A 14,095-nucleotide genomic window follows, 5' to 3' on the forward strand; every position below is an offset into this window, starting at 1 on the left:
ACATTTAATATTTGTTGATGAAGCTATCTTAAAAGGGAATGTGCTTCTTTTGTGTCTCCCCACCCCCTTTTTAAAACTTGTCAAATGACACTTATATTAGGCACGACCCTGGGAAAGGAGGCTTAGAGTGAATGAAGTGGGACTAGTGAGAATATTTACCACTCTTAGGAAATTGAGAACTGTATTTTGATGCCCTGTAGGGACATTACTGCCTCCCTAAGTTAGAGTGTCTTTTCTTACTTTGAGATGGGGGTCTCACTCTGTCGCTGGGGTGCAGTGGCATGATCTCGGCTCACCGCAGTCAGCCTCCCCCAGGCTCAGGTGATCCTCCCACCTCAGCTTCCCAAGTACTACATGATTTGTTTTTCTAAGACCACCAGAGTGGGCACAAAAGAACCAGCGAGTAGGCAAGGCTAAAAGCAAAACTGCAAATTTATTCTTTGGTCATCTAGCTTCAGGGACTGGAGCTGCGGGAAGGTGGGGGGGTTTCTAATACAGTCCCGACAAGAGTGGGGGCTGAGAAAGCCCACCCCCGGCGCATCTGCTGGGAGCGACATTTCTAGGAATGGAAGGGCAATAGGCGGGGCACGGGCATGTCGGGGGAGGGGGGCCGCTCCGCAGGTGCCACCAGGTAAATCTTGGTCTCCTCGGATTGACATCACCTGGTGCATGCCTGATTAATCTGCACCTTCCCGGGCGTCAGCTGCATTCTCGCACACATGGGAAGAGTTGGTGGTGAAGAAGAACCCGGAAGTGCACCATCCTGCCTCGGTTCGTCCAAACACTACAGGGGTGTGCTACCCGGCCCAGCTAATTTTTGTATTTTTAGTAGAGATGGGGTTTTGCTGTGTTGCCCAGGCTGGTCTCGAATTCTTGAGCTCAAACGATCTGCCGGACTTGTCCTCCCAAAGTGCTGGGATTATGAATATGAGCCACTACACTTCGCCTAGAGTGTCTTTTCATTGACTCTCCATGTAGGTCTAAGTTGACTGTTAAAATTCACATATTGGTCGGGCATGGTGGCTCACGCCTGTAATCCCAGCACTTTAGGAGGTCGGAGAGGGGAGGATCACTTGAGTCCTGGAGTTTGAGACCAGCCTGGGCAACACAGTGAGACCCCACCTGTACAATTTTTTTTTTTTTTAACTACCTGGGCATGGTGGTTCCTGCCTTTAATCCCAGCTACTTGGGAGGCTGAGCTGGGGGAACCACCTGAGCTCGGGAGGTTGAGCCTTTAGTGAGCCATGATCACGCCACTGTACTCAGCCTGGGTGATGGAGCAAGACCCTGTCTCAAAAAAAAAAAAAAATTTGTTTTCAATAAGATATTTTATTTTGTCTTTTTGTACATGGCTTAAACTTACATAATCATTATTCTAAGAATTTTTATTTCTTCTTTGTCCCAGGTATTTACCACCAGAGTGTTTTGTGGTTGGGAAAGAACCACCAAAGATCTCAAATAAAGTTGATGTGTGGTCGGTGGGTGTGATCTTCTATCAGTGTCTTTATGGAAGGAAGGTAAGTTAGAAGGTTGACGGAGAAGCTTGATTTCTTTCTTGGGTGGCACACACATACAGTGCCTTGGTATGGATTAGTCTCTTGGAGTTAATTATTAGGTTATACAAAATAGAATCCTGAAAAGAGTGGTTTAAAGAAAATAAAGACTTAATAATACAAGCCTTACTCGTAAGCAGAAATCCTCAACCCTAGGGTACCTAATGAGTTCTGCTGGGCTGTTAAAAACATGCACTTTTGCTGTTCTCAGTTAGATCTGGAACATGTATTTGTTCTGATAGTATGTATAGGGATTTACATAAATCGTATATTTATGAAAGTATACAATCTTCCCAAGAACCTGTGGGCCCCAAGAACCAAATTCAAAATATCCCTAGAATCTTTATTGCCAACCGTCCCATTAATTGAGCCTATTATTAATGAAAGCATGCTTTGTATTTCTATACTGGGGAGATGGTGTCAGGACGTATTCATTGTTACCTCTGATCAAGGTCACATATCATTTCAACAAGTGGTAAACTACACCTAATGAATTGTCATACTTGTTTTTCCTTGTGAACATGCCTTATAAATGTATATATTAGGATCCACTTGTATATTTATGTTCCTGTTTTTGTGTGTTTGTATGTTTTAGTGTTTCCTAGTAGGCTGTGGGTATAAGCCAGATGGGAGTTCCCGTGTCTCCTTTGAATTCTTAGTATTTTGATTACATTCCCCAGACCAGGCTCTTTTTTTTTTTTTTTTTTTTTTTTTTTTTTTTTGAGTTGGAGTCTCACTCTGTTGCCCAGGCTGGAGTGCAGTGGTGCGCTATCGGCTCACTGCAACCTCCACCTCCTGGGTTCTTGCCATTCTCCTGCCTCAGCCTCCCGAATAGCTGGGACTACAGGCGCCTGCTAGCATGCCTGGCTAATTTTTTGTATTTTTAGTAGAGATAGGGTTTCACCATGTTAGCCAGGATGGTCTCGATCTCCTGACCTCGTGATCCGCCCGCCTCAGCCTCCCAAAGTGCTGGGATTACAGGTGTGAGCCACCACGCCCAGCCCAGACCAGGCTCTTAATTCAGATTATACTTTCCTCTTTAGCTTCTCCTCGGTCTTTCTTTTCTTTTCTTTTCTTTTTTCTTTTCTGTCTCACCTCTCTAAAACAGGGAAACTATTCAGAGGTAGTAGTCTTAATTATTATTTACATTCCCTGACAATGTTGAATTACTGCTGATAACAGTAGTAGAAATTATCTAGAAATAACTGTTTGAGAGAGATCTCAGTAGAACCAGTATAGAGAGACTTGAGTTGAACTTATTTTTAAGAGTTTAATATTAGAGGCCAGGCGCGGTGGCTCAAGCCTGTAATCCCAGCACTTTGGGAGGCCGAGACAGGAGGATCACAAGGTCAGGAGATCAAGACCATCCTGGCTAACACGGTGAAACCCCATCTCTACTAAAAAAAATACAAAAAAACTAGCCGGGCGAGGTGGCGGGCTCCTGTAGTCCCAGCTACTCGGGAGGCTGAGGCAGGAGAATGGCGAAAACCCAGGAGGCGGAGCTTGCAGTGAGCTGAGATCTGGCCACTGCACTCCAGCCTGGGCGACAGAGCGAGACTCCATCTCAGGAAAAAAAAAAAAAAAAAAAAGAGTTTATTAGAAAATGGCAGCTCAGCGTAGATGAAACCATTAAGTAACCCTGACTCTTTCTTGTTCCCGCTCCCTCCTTACCCCTCTTGGTTTTCACTTCCTTTCCTTCTATTTTTCTGTTTCTTGAATTGTCCTGAGGCACAGGTGTGTATTTCTTAGGGCCGCACGTATCCCTCCAAGCAAGTGAGGTTGCTGGGTCCTGCTCTGGATCTCCGTTTTCTTTGGTGTGAGCAAAGCTTAGCAAAACGTTAGGATAGGAGATGCTGCTTCTGGTCCCCACTCTGCTTTGACCTGGAAGTTGAACTGTGAGCAAGTTACATACGCTCTGAGCTCTCACCCCCTTTATCTATAAAGTGAGAACTAGAGGGGATTGTCTCCAGAGTTCCTAGCAGCAATTCATGTTAGAAGATGTCTTCTCCTTTTCCTTCCCTGTGATACTGAATTGTTTTCTCTTTAATATTCATCAGAGGCCCGCCTTATTTGTTTGTTTTTATGTGACAGCCTTTTGGCCATAACCAGTCTCAGCAAGACATCCTACAAGAGAATACGATTCTTAAAGCTACTGAAGTGCAGTTCCCGCCAAAGCCAGTAGTAACACCTGAAGCAAAGGTAAGTTTGTTTGACCCATTGGCTAACAGAAACAACTGCTTTGCTTTCTGTATTATTTCTTTGGGTAATAGTGAATGGATTCTTCAGTGTGAAATTCAGGAGTTATTAAAAACATCAGGATAGGCATGAATTAATATTCCTAAGAACACTTGACAGAAGAACATTGCTTACACCCTGACCACCCCATCCCCAGTTCCAGTAGAAGGAATGTTGATAGGTGTGTGTTTTAATCCAGAAAGGCTCCCTAGAGTCAGAAAGGGAGGGAGAGCAGACTCCAGTTGAGAGAACAGGTAAGTATGTGGATGTCATGAAAGATACCCAGCTTCATCTGTATTCAGGGATTATGATTAATTTGGGAAGCTGATGCCCATGTAGGAGAAATTATATAAGAGTACTAAGGCATTTGTATTAGTCTGTTCTCATGCTGCTAATAAAGATATACCCAAGACTGGGTAATTTATGAAGGAAAGAGGTTTAATTGACTCAGTTCAGCATGGCTGGGGAGACCTTAGGAAACTTACAATCATGGTGGAAGGGGAAGCAAACACATCCTTCTTTACATGGCAGCAGAAAGGAGAAGTGCCAAGCAAAGAGGGAAAAGCCCCTTATAAAACCAGCAGATCTCGTAAGAACTATCATGAGAACAGCATGGGGGTAACCACCCCCATGATTCAGTTACCTCCCACCAGGTCCCTCCCATGACACGGGATTGTGGGAACTACAATTCAAGATGAGATTTGAGCGGGGACACAGCCAAACCATATCAACATTATAGAGATAAATGTCGAATGAATGGTAGGCAGTAAATTCTGTTGCAGTTGGTGAGGGCATAACAAACTCAGTGGGGCAAAGGAAGCATAGAATGGGAAGTGGTAAAAAGGAAGCTATAAATAATCATTCATCCTTGCCACATCTGTAAACCAAATTCTAGTAGCCAGCCTACTTTTTCTGTGCTATTTATCTCTATTAACCAGTTCTTCTTAGATGAGTAGTAGCCAGCCCCATTTGATGCTATGATCATTCAGCATTTTTAAAGTTAAAAGTGAGCAGTTGTAAGTCTTGTTGTTGTCAGTTTGTCACTCTGTCACCCTGTCTGGAGTGCAGGGGCACTATCACGGCTCACCGCAGCCTTGACCTCCCCAGGCTCAGGTGATCCTCCCACCTCAGCCTCCCAAGAAGCTGGGACTACAGGCGTGCACCACTACACCTGGCTATTTTTTTGTAAATTTTGTAGACAAGGGGTTTCACAGTGTTGCCCAGGCTGATCTCGAACTCCTGGGCTCAAGCCATCCACCTGCCTCAGCCTCCAAAGTGCTGGGATTACAGGTGTGAGCCACTGTGCCCAGCCAGTTACAAGTCTAATCTCTTTTTTTGGCGTTTGATCTCTGCTGTTCCTTCACAGCGTACCTATGTGACATAGGTTGGGAAAGAGCCTCTTTTTCCAAGTGGTATAGCTGCCATGTCACAGGGTAAGAATTAACATCTTTAGCAGTTGTTTGTAATTCCTGACTGATTACTCCCTGTCCCCATTGTTCAACAGTTTAAGTACTGCATAACCAAGAAATCAAATCTGCAAGGGAGAAGTCCCATAACACATCCCTAAGGCAAATGCTGATTTCCTGACTGTCCTGGGAGAGCTGGAGAGAGGCTCAGCTTTGAAGCTTGGTTAACCTAATTTTGGTACCAGCTCTGCACTCAGTAGTAGCTGTGTAACTTTAGGCAAGCTAAACCTTTTAAGCTGCTTTTCCTTATCCGTAAAAACAGAGACAAAAACATCTTCCTTAAAAGGTGTTTGTAGCTAGGTGTGGCGCTACACACCTGTAATATGCTATGATCACACCTGTGAATAGCCACTGCACTCCAGCCTCCGCAACACAGTGAGACCCTGTCTCCAAAAAAAGAAAAGGGTGGTTGTGAGGTTTAAGAGGACTGGTAGCACCTAACCCTTGGCAGATTCTCTAGCTAGCTGCTCTACTACCCGTGCCACAGAGCTGCCCCCCAGAGTTGACACTGAGGGACTTGAATATGTTATCTGGTAGATGTTTAGTTCTCCTAATCTGTCAGGTTTTTCAAGACTATTTCTTTATAAAACTTCTGTGTTCATTCAATAAATAGTGAACAAATGTCTCCAAAACTTTAGAGACTGTTAGATGAACTTGCTATGAAGAACACAGAAGTATCTCCAAATGTTTCCATGAATTGTCTCCTATGTCCCTGTTTCTCCAAATCCTACCCTCTTCTTTTCCTGTCCTCCCACAACAAATATTTATTGAATGCCTATGAAACACTAAGACACTATTCTGGGTAGTGGAGATGAAACCAAATATGTAGCAGTGAACTCTGCAGACCAGTTCCCTACCCTTAAGGAGTTTATATTCCACTTATGAGAAAAACAATAAAACAAAAAGTGGATACATTTCAGATGGTAACACATGTTATGAAGAAATAAATCCGAGTAGGGGGATGAGGAGGTGGAAACTTCTTTTTTGATGGCATGGTCAGGGAAGGCCTCAAAGATGAAGTGACATTTTGAGCAGTATCTTGAATGGTATGAAGTTGGGAGCCATGATTTGCAGGAGCCGTAGATCTGCAGGGGAAAGCAGTTTAGTGGAGAGAAGCTCAGATGTGAGAATGAGCTTTTTGCAGGTCCACAGAGCAAAGGGGAAGGTGGTAAGAGAGGCAGGAGGGTGAGGGTAAGTGTGAGGGAAGGCAGTTGCAGGTTTTAATCAGGGCAACTATGTGAGCTGATTGCTGTTTTAAGAGCTGACACTGGCAGCTACAGAGAAAATTCAAGGTAAATGAAGTTTACTTGGCTGAGTGCCGTGGCTCACACCTGTAATCCTAGCACTATGGGAAGATGAGGTGGCAAGATTACTTGAGGCCACAAGTTTGAGACCAGCTTGGGAAACATAGTGAGACCCATTTCTACAAAATATTTTAAAAGTAGCTGGATGTGGTGGGGCACGCCTTTGGTCCTAGCTACTTGGGAGGCTGAGGTAGAGGATCACTTGAGCCCAGGAGTTTGAGACTACAGTGAGCTGTGATCATGCCAATGCACTCCAGCCTGGATGACAGAACAAGATCTTGTCTCTAAAAAAAGTTAAAAAAAAAAAAAAAAAGTTTGACATATATTTAACCCAAGGTAGCCTGTTTAACTCCAATTCTATGCTTTTCATCTAGAAAAGTTCATTTTTAAAGGCCAAGGATCATTATGTTCATTTCTATGAATTGTTTTTATCTTCCAAATGCTTTAACCAGCCAGTACCTATCTTTGATTTTGAAAAGCCAGGATTGGCATTGTATTATTAATGTGTTTACCAAACATGGGGGAAAACCAGAAAATCAAAAGCTTGATTCATGTTGTAGATTTTGTTTCAAATCAACTCTGCTTTTTAGGCAATTTTAGGCTCACAGCAAAACTGAAAGTATAGAGTTCCCTTACACTGCCTGCTGCACCCATGCACAGCCTCCGCATCGACACCCCCGCCAGAGCAGTGCATTTGAGAGAGCCAGTGAACCTGTGTGTACCGACACATCACATCCTCGTCACCCTCGTGTAAAATACGGACTTTCTGTAATAATGATGTTTTAGATTTTTAAAAATTAATTTATTTAAAGTAGTTATATTGAAACTGATTAAATAGAACTAGCTAAAAAATAGGAAGAAAGCAAGCAGGACAAGACAGATAATCTACATAAGGGCCTTTATGCTAAGACTTACAGAAACAAACTGCATAGCCTCCATATTGGTAGTCACCTGGAATTCCGTGTGTAATCCCACTCACTGCATTTTTGGGTCTACAGTGTTATCGCGGATGCAAGTCCTTTTCAGGTTTCCCTTTACGACATAGGGAAATGATTTTATCACCTGTGACACATCATACTGTTAGCCATTGTGTGTCTCCTGACACTTCATATGGTGATAGAATTTTCACTTCCGCAGGAAGTTCACTTGAGGTCATGGTTTATAGATGGAGGACCATGAAGTTAGACTGTTCCCATCCAAACCAGCGAAGACAAAGAGAGATTTTTTTTTTTTTCTGTTGGTCTTAGTGCTTTGGGGGCAGGAGTATTTAGAGGTCATGCTTCCTTTTTCCTCCCTTCAGTAATGGCTCAGCCCTTTCTGCCTGGGAAGGAATCAGTGGCAGCAGAGAGGTACTGTTGTTGGTGCTTCTCCTTCCCTTGTTTTCTTTGGGTCTGTCTGGTGGTTTCTGGGGAAGGCCTTAAGTTCCTTCTCTTCAGGAGATATTTGCTATGGGCCCTGGCAGCCAATAGCCTTAGGGTTCCCTCCAGGGGTGCCAAGACTCTCTGCCTCCATCTTCAAGAAACTCTCCTTTGCAGGCGTTTATTCGACGATGCTTGGCCTACCGAAAGGAGGACCGCATTGATGTCCAGCAGCTGGCCTGTGATCCCTACTTGTTGCCTCACATCCGAAAGTCAGTCTCTACGAGTAGCCCTGCTGGAGCTGCTATTGCATCAACCTCTGGGGCGTCCAATAACAGTTCTTCTAATTGAGACAGACTCCAAGGCCACAAACTGTTCAACACACACAAAGTGGACAAATGGCATTCAGCAGCGGGTTTGGAACATAGCGAATCCGAATGGATCTGATGAAACCTGTACCAGGTGCTTTTATTTTCTTGCTTTTTTCCCATCCATAGAGCATGACAGCATCGATTCTCATTGAGGAGAAACCTTGGGCAGCTCCGGCCAGGCCTCATAGGAAAAGGCCCCGCCCAAGGTTCCAGCGTCAACGGCCACTGTGTGTGGCTGCTCTGAGTGAGGAAAAAATTAAAAAGAAAAACTGGTTCCATGTACTGTGAACTTGAAAACATGCAGACTCAGGGGGGTCCCTGATGCAGTGCTTCAGATGAAGAATGTGGACTTGAAAATACAGACTGGGCTAGTCCAGTGTCTATATTTAAACTTGTTCTTTTCTTTTAATAAAGTTTAGGTAACATCTCCTGAAAAGCTTGTAGCACAAAGGCTCAGCTGGGGATGGTGTTTGACTTCGGAGGAAAAAAGTTGCTATTGCCCGTTAAAGGCACTAGAGTTAGTGTTTTATCCCTAAATAATTTCAATTTTTAAAAACATGCAGCTTCCCTCTCCCCTTTTTTATTTTTGAAAGAATACATTTGGTCATAAAGTGAAACCCGTATTAGCAAGTACGTGGCAATGTTCATTCCAATCAGATGCAGCTTTCTCCTCCGTCTGGTCTCCTGTCTGCAATTGCTTCCCTCATCTCAGTAGGGAAAAAATTGAGTGGGAGTACTGAGATGTGTGGGGTTTTGCCATTGGACAAAGAATGAGGTTAGAAGACTGCAGCTTGGAGTCTCTCTAGGTTTTCAACTATTTCTTCACAATTTGAACACTTGACGGTTGTCCCTTTTAATTTATTTGAAGTGCTATTTTTTTAAATAAAGGTTCATCTGTCCATGCAGTCCTCTTGGATTCTCTGAATGTAGTAACTATGAAGCTATGCCAAAGGTAGGCAGAAAATGGGCTTGGGAGCCAGACACTCCAGGGATCAGTAGTTCCTACCCACAGTCTTTGTGTGCTTGCTAAATGGTGTACATTTCTTGTTAACCATGTTATTAAAACTTGATCAGCATATAAGCTTTCTTCTGTTAGATCTTTTGGCAGCAAACAACCTTCCCCCCAAGCCTCTTGAATTTTGTGGGTGTGTGGTGGTGTGTGTCTGTGTGTGTATGTACACACACACTTTGTCTAGCTCACTTTAAAAAATTCATCAAGTGGAATTTTAAAAACAATCTCAAAAGAAATAGGCATTTCAGACCGGACGTGGTGGCTCACGCTTGTAATTCCAGCACTTTGGGAGGCCAAGGTGGGTGCATCACGAGGTCAGGAGTTGGAGACCAGGAGTTCTTCACCATGTCAACATGGTGAAACCCCATCTCTACTAAAAATACAAAAATTAGCCTGGTGTGGTGGCATGCACCTTGTCCCAGCTACCCAGGAGGCTGAGGCAGGAGAATTTCTGGAACACAGGAGGCAGAGGTTGCAGTGAGCTGAGATGGTACCACTGCATTCCAATCTGGGTGACAGCGAGACTCTGTCTCAGGGAGGAAAAAAAAAAAGGAGAAATAGGTGTTTCAAATATGAAGATTCTTTTGGCACCAATTTTCTTTTTAATTTAGTTGTTTCTGAGATGTATGATCAACTGAAGATGGAGCTGAAATGGGAGCCGGGTGGCCCCACCGTGCCCTTGAAACAACAGAGCACTCCTCAGTAGAGAGGAAGGGAGCCAGAGCCTGAACATGTGGTCGCCAGCTTGGAATGTTACTGACATATGTGGCGAGAGGGCTCAGCCAGAAATATTTAAAGATGTAGTCTTCCGGCCTGCAAGTTCTCTGGGCAGGGAGGGGGAGTCAGAAGGGGTAGAGAGCTCTCAAATAACTCATGACTCTAGTGTTCCTTTCACATGTGAACAATGTCACTGGTGACACATTTTCTAGGACCTTCGTTTGTTTTGTGGACCTGCCTCAGTCTCCTCCTATCAGGCGATCTTAAGGGAAGATGGAGTGTTTCAAATTGGAGAGAAGTTCTTAGGTAGGTATCGTCCTGTGGAATTCTGAATGCAAGGAAGTCAGCCCCAGAGGCCTTGGTGCCCCCAGCTTTCTAAAACTACTTTATTACAATTTATATGTATATACACATGCACATATAAATGTGTGCATTTATGTATGAATGTATAGTACCTTTTTAAAAAAACATTTCCTTTAAGCTGCTGCAAAGGGTCTCACAGGTTGAGCACAGTGCTGAGAGGATGGTGTCTGCATAATGAAGACATGGATGAAGCCGAGACCATGTTCAAACTTACTGAAAATAATGAAGTTCTATTCCTTTTTTTCTTCCTCTCCAATGACCTTGCAGTTGATTTCTGTTTGTTTTTTAATTTTTTAACATTTTTTTTTTTAATGTTGAGAAAATGCTGCATCTTTCTTTAAGGCTTCCCAGTAACTTCCTGCTTTCTTTTTCCCTGTGGGCTTTTAAGTGAAGCTGCAGGATTTTATCTGTCAATCTGCCCTTTCTACCCTTATCCTATTGAAAGGATGCCCTCTTCCCTTGCTTTTGGTCTAGGGCCTGGTTGAAGCTAACTAGGCTTGGCTGAGTCTGGGCAAGACCTCCTTTCGTTGCATGGACAGGCAGGCCCCAGAGAATATGCAGAACGTTGACCTTTCCATTGACTGTCTTTCAAGCAGCCAGTGAAATCACTAAGTGGGGTTCTTCCATGACATATTTTGTTAATATGGGTTTCACTTTTTCCAATAGTCCCTTGTTGCCCCAATGTTGATTTACTTTACACAATGACAGTATGTATTAATTTGTAATTAAACCCATCCAGATTGTTTTAGCCTTTTCCCAGTGGGGTAGGGGAGGGAAGAAGAATATTAAAATCAGTTTTAAGAAGTATATTTCCCAGCCTCTTGATTTGACTGCAGTTCTCCAGCTTCACACAGGGACCTGACCACCTAAGGTGTAGATGGGAGAATCCTGGCAACTGGCTGAGTCTCGGGGCATTGCAGGCATGGGAATGTGTTGATTCATGCAACACCTTTGGTACCTTCAAGTGTGCCAAGAATGATGCTTGTTGGTGGGAATACAGCAGTGAACAGGACAGGGAAGGCCTGGCAGTCCAGGAGCCAGCAATCCAGGAGTAAGGGCCCAGGAGGAAAAGAACTGGGCTCTTGGAATGTGAGATGGGTAGCTTTAGATGGAGAGCAGGAAAACCTGTATGTCCCCACTTCTGTGGCAGACCTGGACAGTCAGCTATCTAAAAAAGGGTTCTGTTTCCTTCCCTCCCTTCATCATTCTCATTGCCCAAGCTATTTGCCTCGTTTCTTAAGGCAGAATCACAGAAAGGTTAAGAGCCTAGACTTTAAAATGAGGTCTGGGTTCAGATCCCACCTCTGCAAGCTTCAGGGATATCTCCTTGCATAGTGGGAGTAAGGAGTAGAGATAAGATATGTAAAGTGCCTGGCTTGCTCATAAGAGGGGAATCAGAAAATGTGGTTTAAAAAAAGATCACAAGATCTAGTAGTGGAACCCTAAGTTCACTAATGTGAGGTTCAGAGCCTTCTACTCACCACATGCAGACCTTTGAAGAGACTGTCCCTTTGGCTTGAGGTTCAGTATCAACCCCTATCTTACAAGGTCAGCAGTCTCCTCTTCCCCTGGCTCCAAAACTGCTTCTGGCTGAGCCGGGGAGAAGCATCTCTATGGATGAAAGTGTTCAGCAGCGTCAGCATCACCCAGGAGCTTATAGAAGTGCACACTCTCAGGTCCCACCCATTCCCACTGCATCCGAAACAGAAGGGGAGGGGCCTAACAGGCTGTTTCATCCTCCAGGTGTTGCTGATGCAGGCTCCAGTTTGAGAACACCGCCGTAGGCTACCTGACTCCCAGGCGGGATGAACACTGAAGGATGAACACAGTCCTGCCAGCTTTCCTGCCAGCCAGCTACCGCAATAAGGGTGGGGTCATTGGAGAGGGTGGCTATCAGGCCTCTTCTGAACTCCCCTACTTGGAAGACAGGACTATTATTTTCTACACTGGGAAAAAAAAACTACAAGGCTGTCGGCTCTCCAACAGCATATGATGACAGCATATGATGTCATATGTATGCTGCCTTTATGGGGAGCACCTGGAGGGCCCCTACAGCATATCGCTTGCACAAATACCTAACAATACACTCAAGAAACATTCACTCCTTCAGGCAAAGCTTCTCACCCTTAGGCTTCTCTTAAAACGTAAAACAACTCTAACATTTTCCTTTCACCTGAGGGGTCCAGGGCTGCAGGAGGAGCTGGCCAAGACCTGGGTCTGCTTATGATTCCACCCTGGCCCAATGGATGAGGGAGGGGTGAGGAGGGCCAGGGCTGGACTGCAACTCTTTGGAAGGCTGGGAGAGAAGAGGTCGCAGGAAGACGAGGAGGGTTAAAAGGGCAGGGAGTGGCTAGAGACTCAACGTTGCTGTTGAGTTCTGTGGTTGGGTGGGGGGAACCTGCCAGAGGCTGGGAAAACAGGCAGGCCTGAGAGCAGGTCCGGGACCTGGTGGGAGCAGGGAATACAAGAGGACTATTGTGCTGGGGGAGCCCAGCAGGGGTGCGAGACAGGCCGGAGTCAGTGAAGGGGTGTGTGTGTACATGTGTGAGGCGCTGGGCAGGAGACCCCGTGGTGAGGGGGTCAGAGAGCAGCTGGCTGACTGACTCCTGGGTGTGGAGGGAAGTGCCCAGCTAGAGAGCTGTGGTATCCTCAGCCTTGCAAGCAGTCTGCAGCTGTGGTGGCCTCCCCATGTGCCGTCCAAGCCTTTTCACCCTGAAGGCTGCTTGGAGAGGGAGCAGGGAGAAGGGGCTCTAGCACTTGTGCTTTGCAAAGAAGTTACTCGGCTGTGTTGCTTCACAACCTAGGCATATGCAAAGTAGGGGGCAACTTGATGGGTTTTCTCCTGGACTCAAGTGATTCTTCCACCTCAGCCTTCTGAATTGCTGGGATTACAGGCATTGTGGCTCTACGCCCAGCCACTCTCTGCTTTTACATGTGGAAACTTAGGCCTAGAGAGGTTTGGTACAAGCAGTGGGTGGAGCAGGAGTGACTGGGGAGGAAGGGCCTACAGGCTTGAACATTGGGTGAGGTGGATTCTATGAGTGCCATCTTTTGGGCAGAGGCTGCTGTGGGTAAGGGCTGCGCTTCGGCTCCCCTCCCCCAGACTCCCTTTACTTTGTCCCTCCCCTGCCTCATGGCTTGTGGCCCTCAGAGGAAATCTACTTGGAGACCCAGCCAGCATGGGCAGCAGTCCTGGCTCTGCAGTCCTGGGCTGGAAGCGAACTTAGATGGGGAAATGGAGGCATGGCTTGGCAGAATGTCAGTGCTGCCGATTTCGTAAGCCCTCTATGCTCCTGTCACGCTCATAGATGAGGAAGCCATAATCCTGCCCTGTCCCTAGAAACTGCATCTTCCTGCTCCTGAGTGTCCTAATTGGGTGAGTGAGAATGGGACCCTGTTCCTTGGCTTCCTTAAGCTTGCTGTAAGGCTGTAAAGGGGTTGTGGGATAAAACAGGGTGGGGCTGGTGGCCACTCCCATGTCACTGTGGCCCCAGGAGAGATGTCCAGAGGACATAGACGTCAGCCTGGCTCACATGCCCTAAGAGTAGGGCTTGCCTCTGGGCAGCACATCCAGGAAGGCCTTGCTCCTTTGCATCTGTGACCCTCTCAACCCTCCCCACAACCTTCACACCAATACTCCTCCTCCGGCATTCTCTGCCACGTCAGCTGGACACAAGTGCCCAGGTTTGGCATCGCAGAACAAGGTCACAGTACAG

General features: G+C 45.6%; 1 protein-coding gene across 8 annotated transcripts in view; it reads left to right on the top strand.

The window, feature by feature from the left end:
• Positions 1 to 11,184, top strand: part of TLK2 (tousled like kinase 2) — a 144,410-nt gene extending 133,226 nt beyond the window's left edge. For all 8 annotated transcript variants that reach the window (XM_023192326.2, XM_031934386.1, XM_031934387.1 and 5 more), the window contains 3 exons: positions 1,406 to 1,517; positions 3,645 to 3,752; positions 8,094 to 11,184. In XM_023192326.2, coding sequence (XP_023048094.1) covers positions 1,406 to 1,517; positions 3,645 to 3,752; positions 8,094 to 8,267 — 394 coding nt within the window. In that variant the 3' untranslated portion in view covers positions 8,268 to 11,184. The remainder of the gene's footprint in view (positions 1 to 1,405; positions 1,518 to 3,644; positions 3,753 to 8,093) is intronic.
• The last annotated feature ends 2,911 nt before the right edge of the window (positions 11,185 to 14,095 follow it).

Source organism: Piliocolobus tephrosceles, chromosome 16, assembly GCF_002776525.5.
Source record: "Piliocolobus tephrosceles isolate RC106 chromosome 16, ASM277652v3, whole genome shotgun sequence".
Lineage (NCBI taxonomy): Eukaryota > Metazoa > Chordata > Mammalia > Primates > Cercopithecidae > Piliocolobus > Piliocolobus tephrosceles.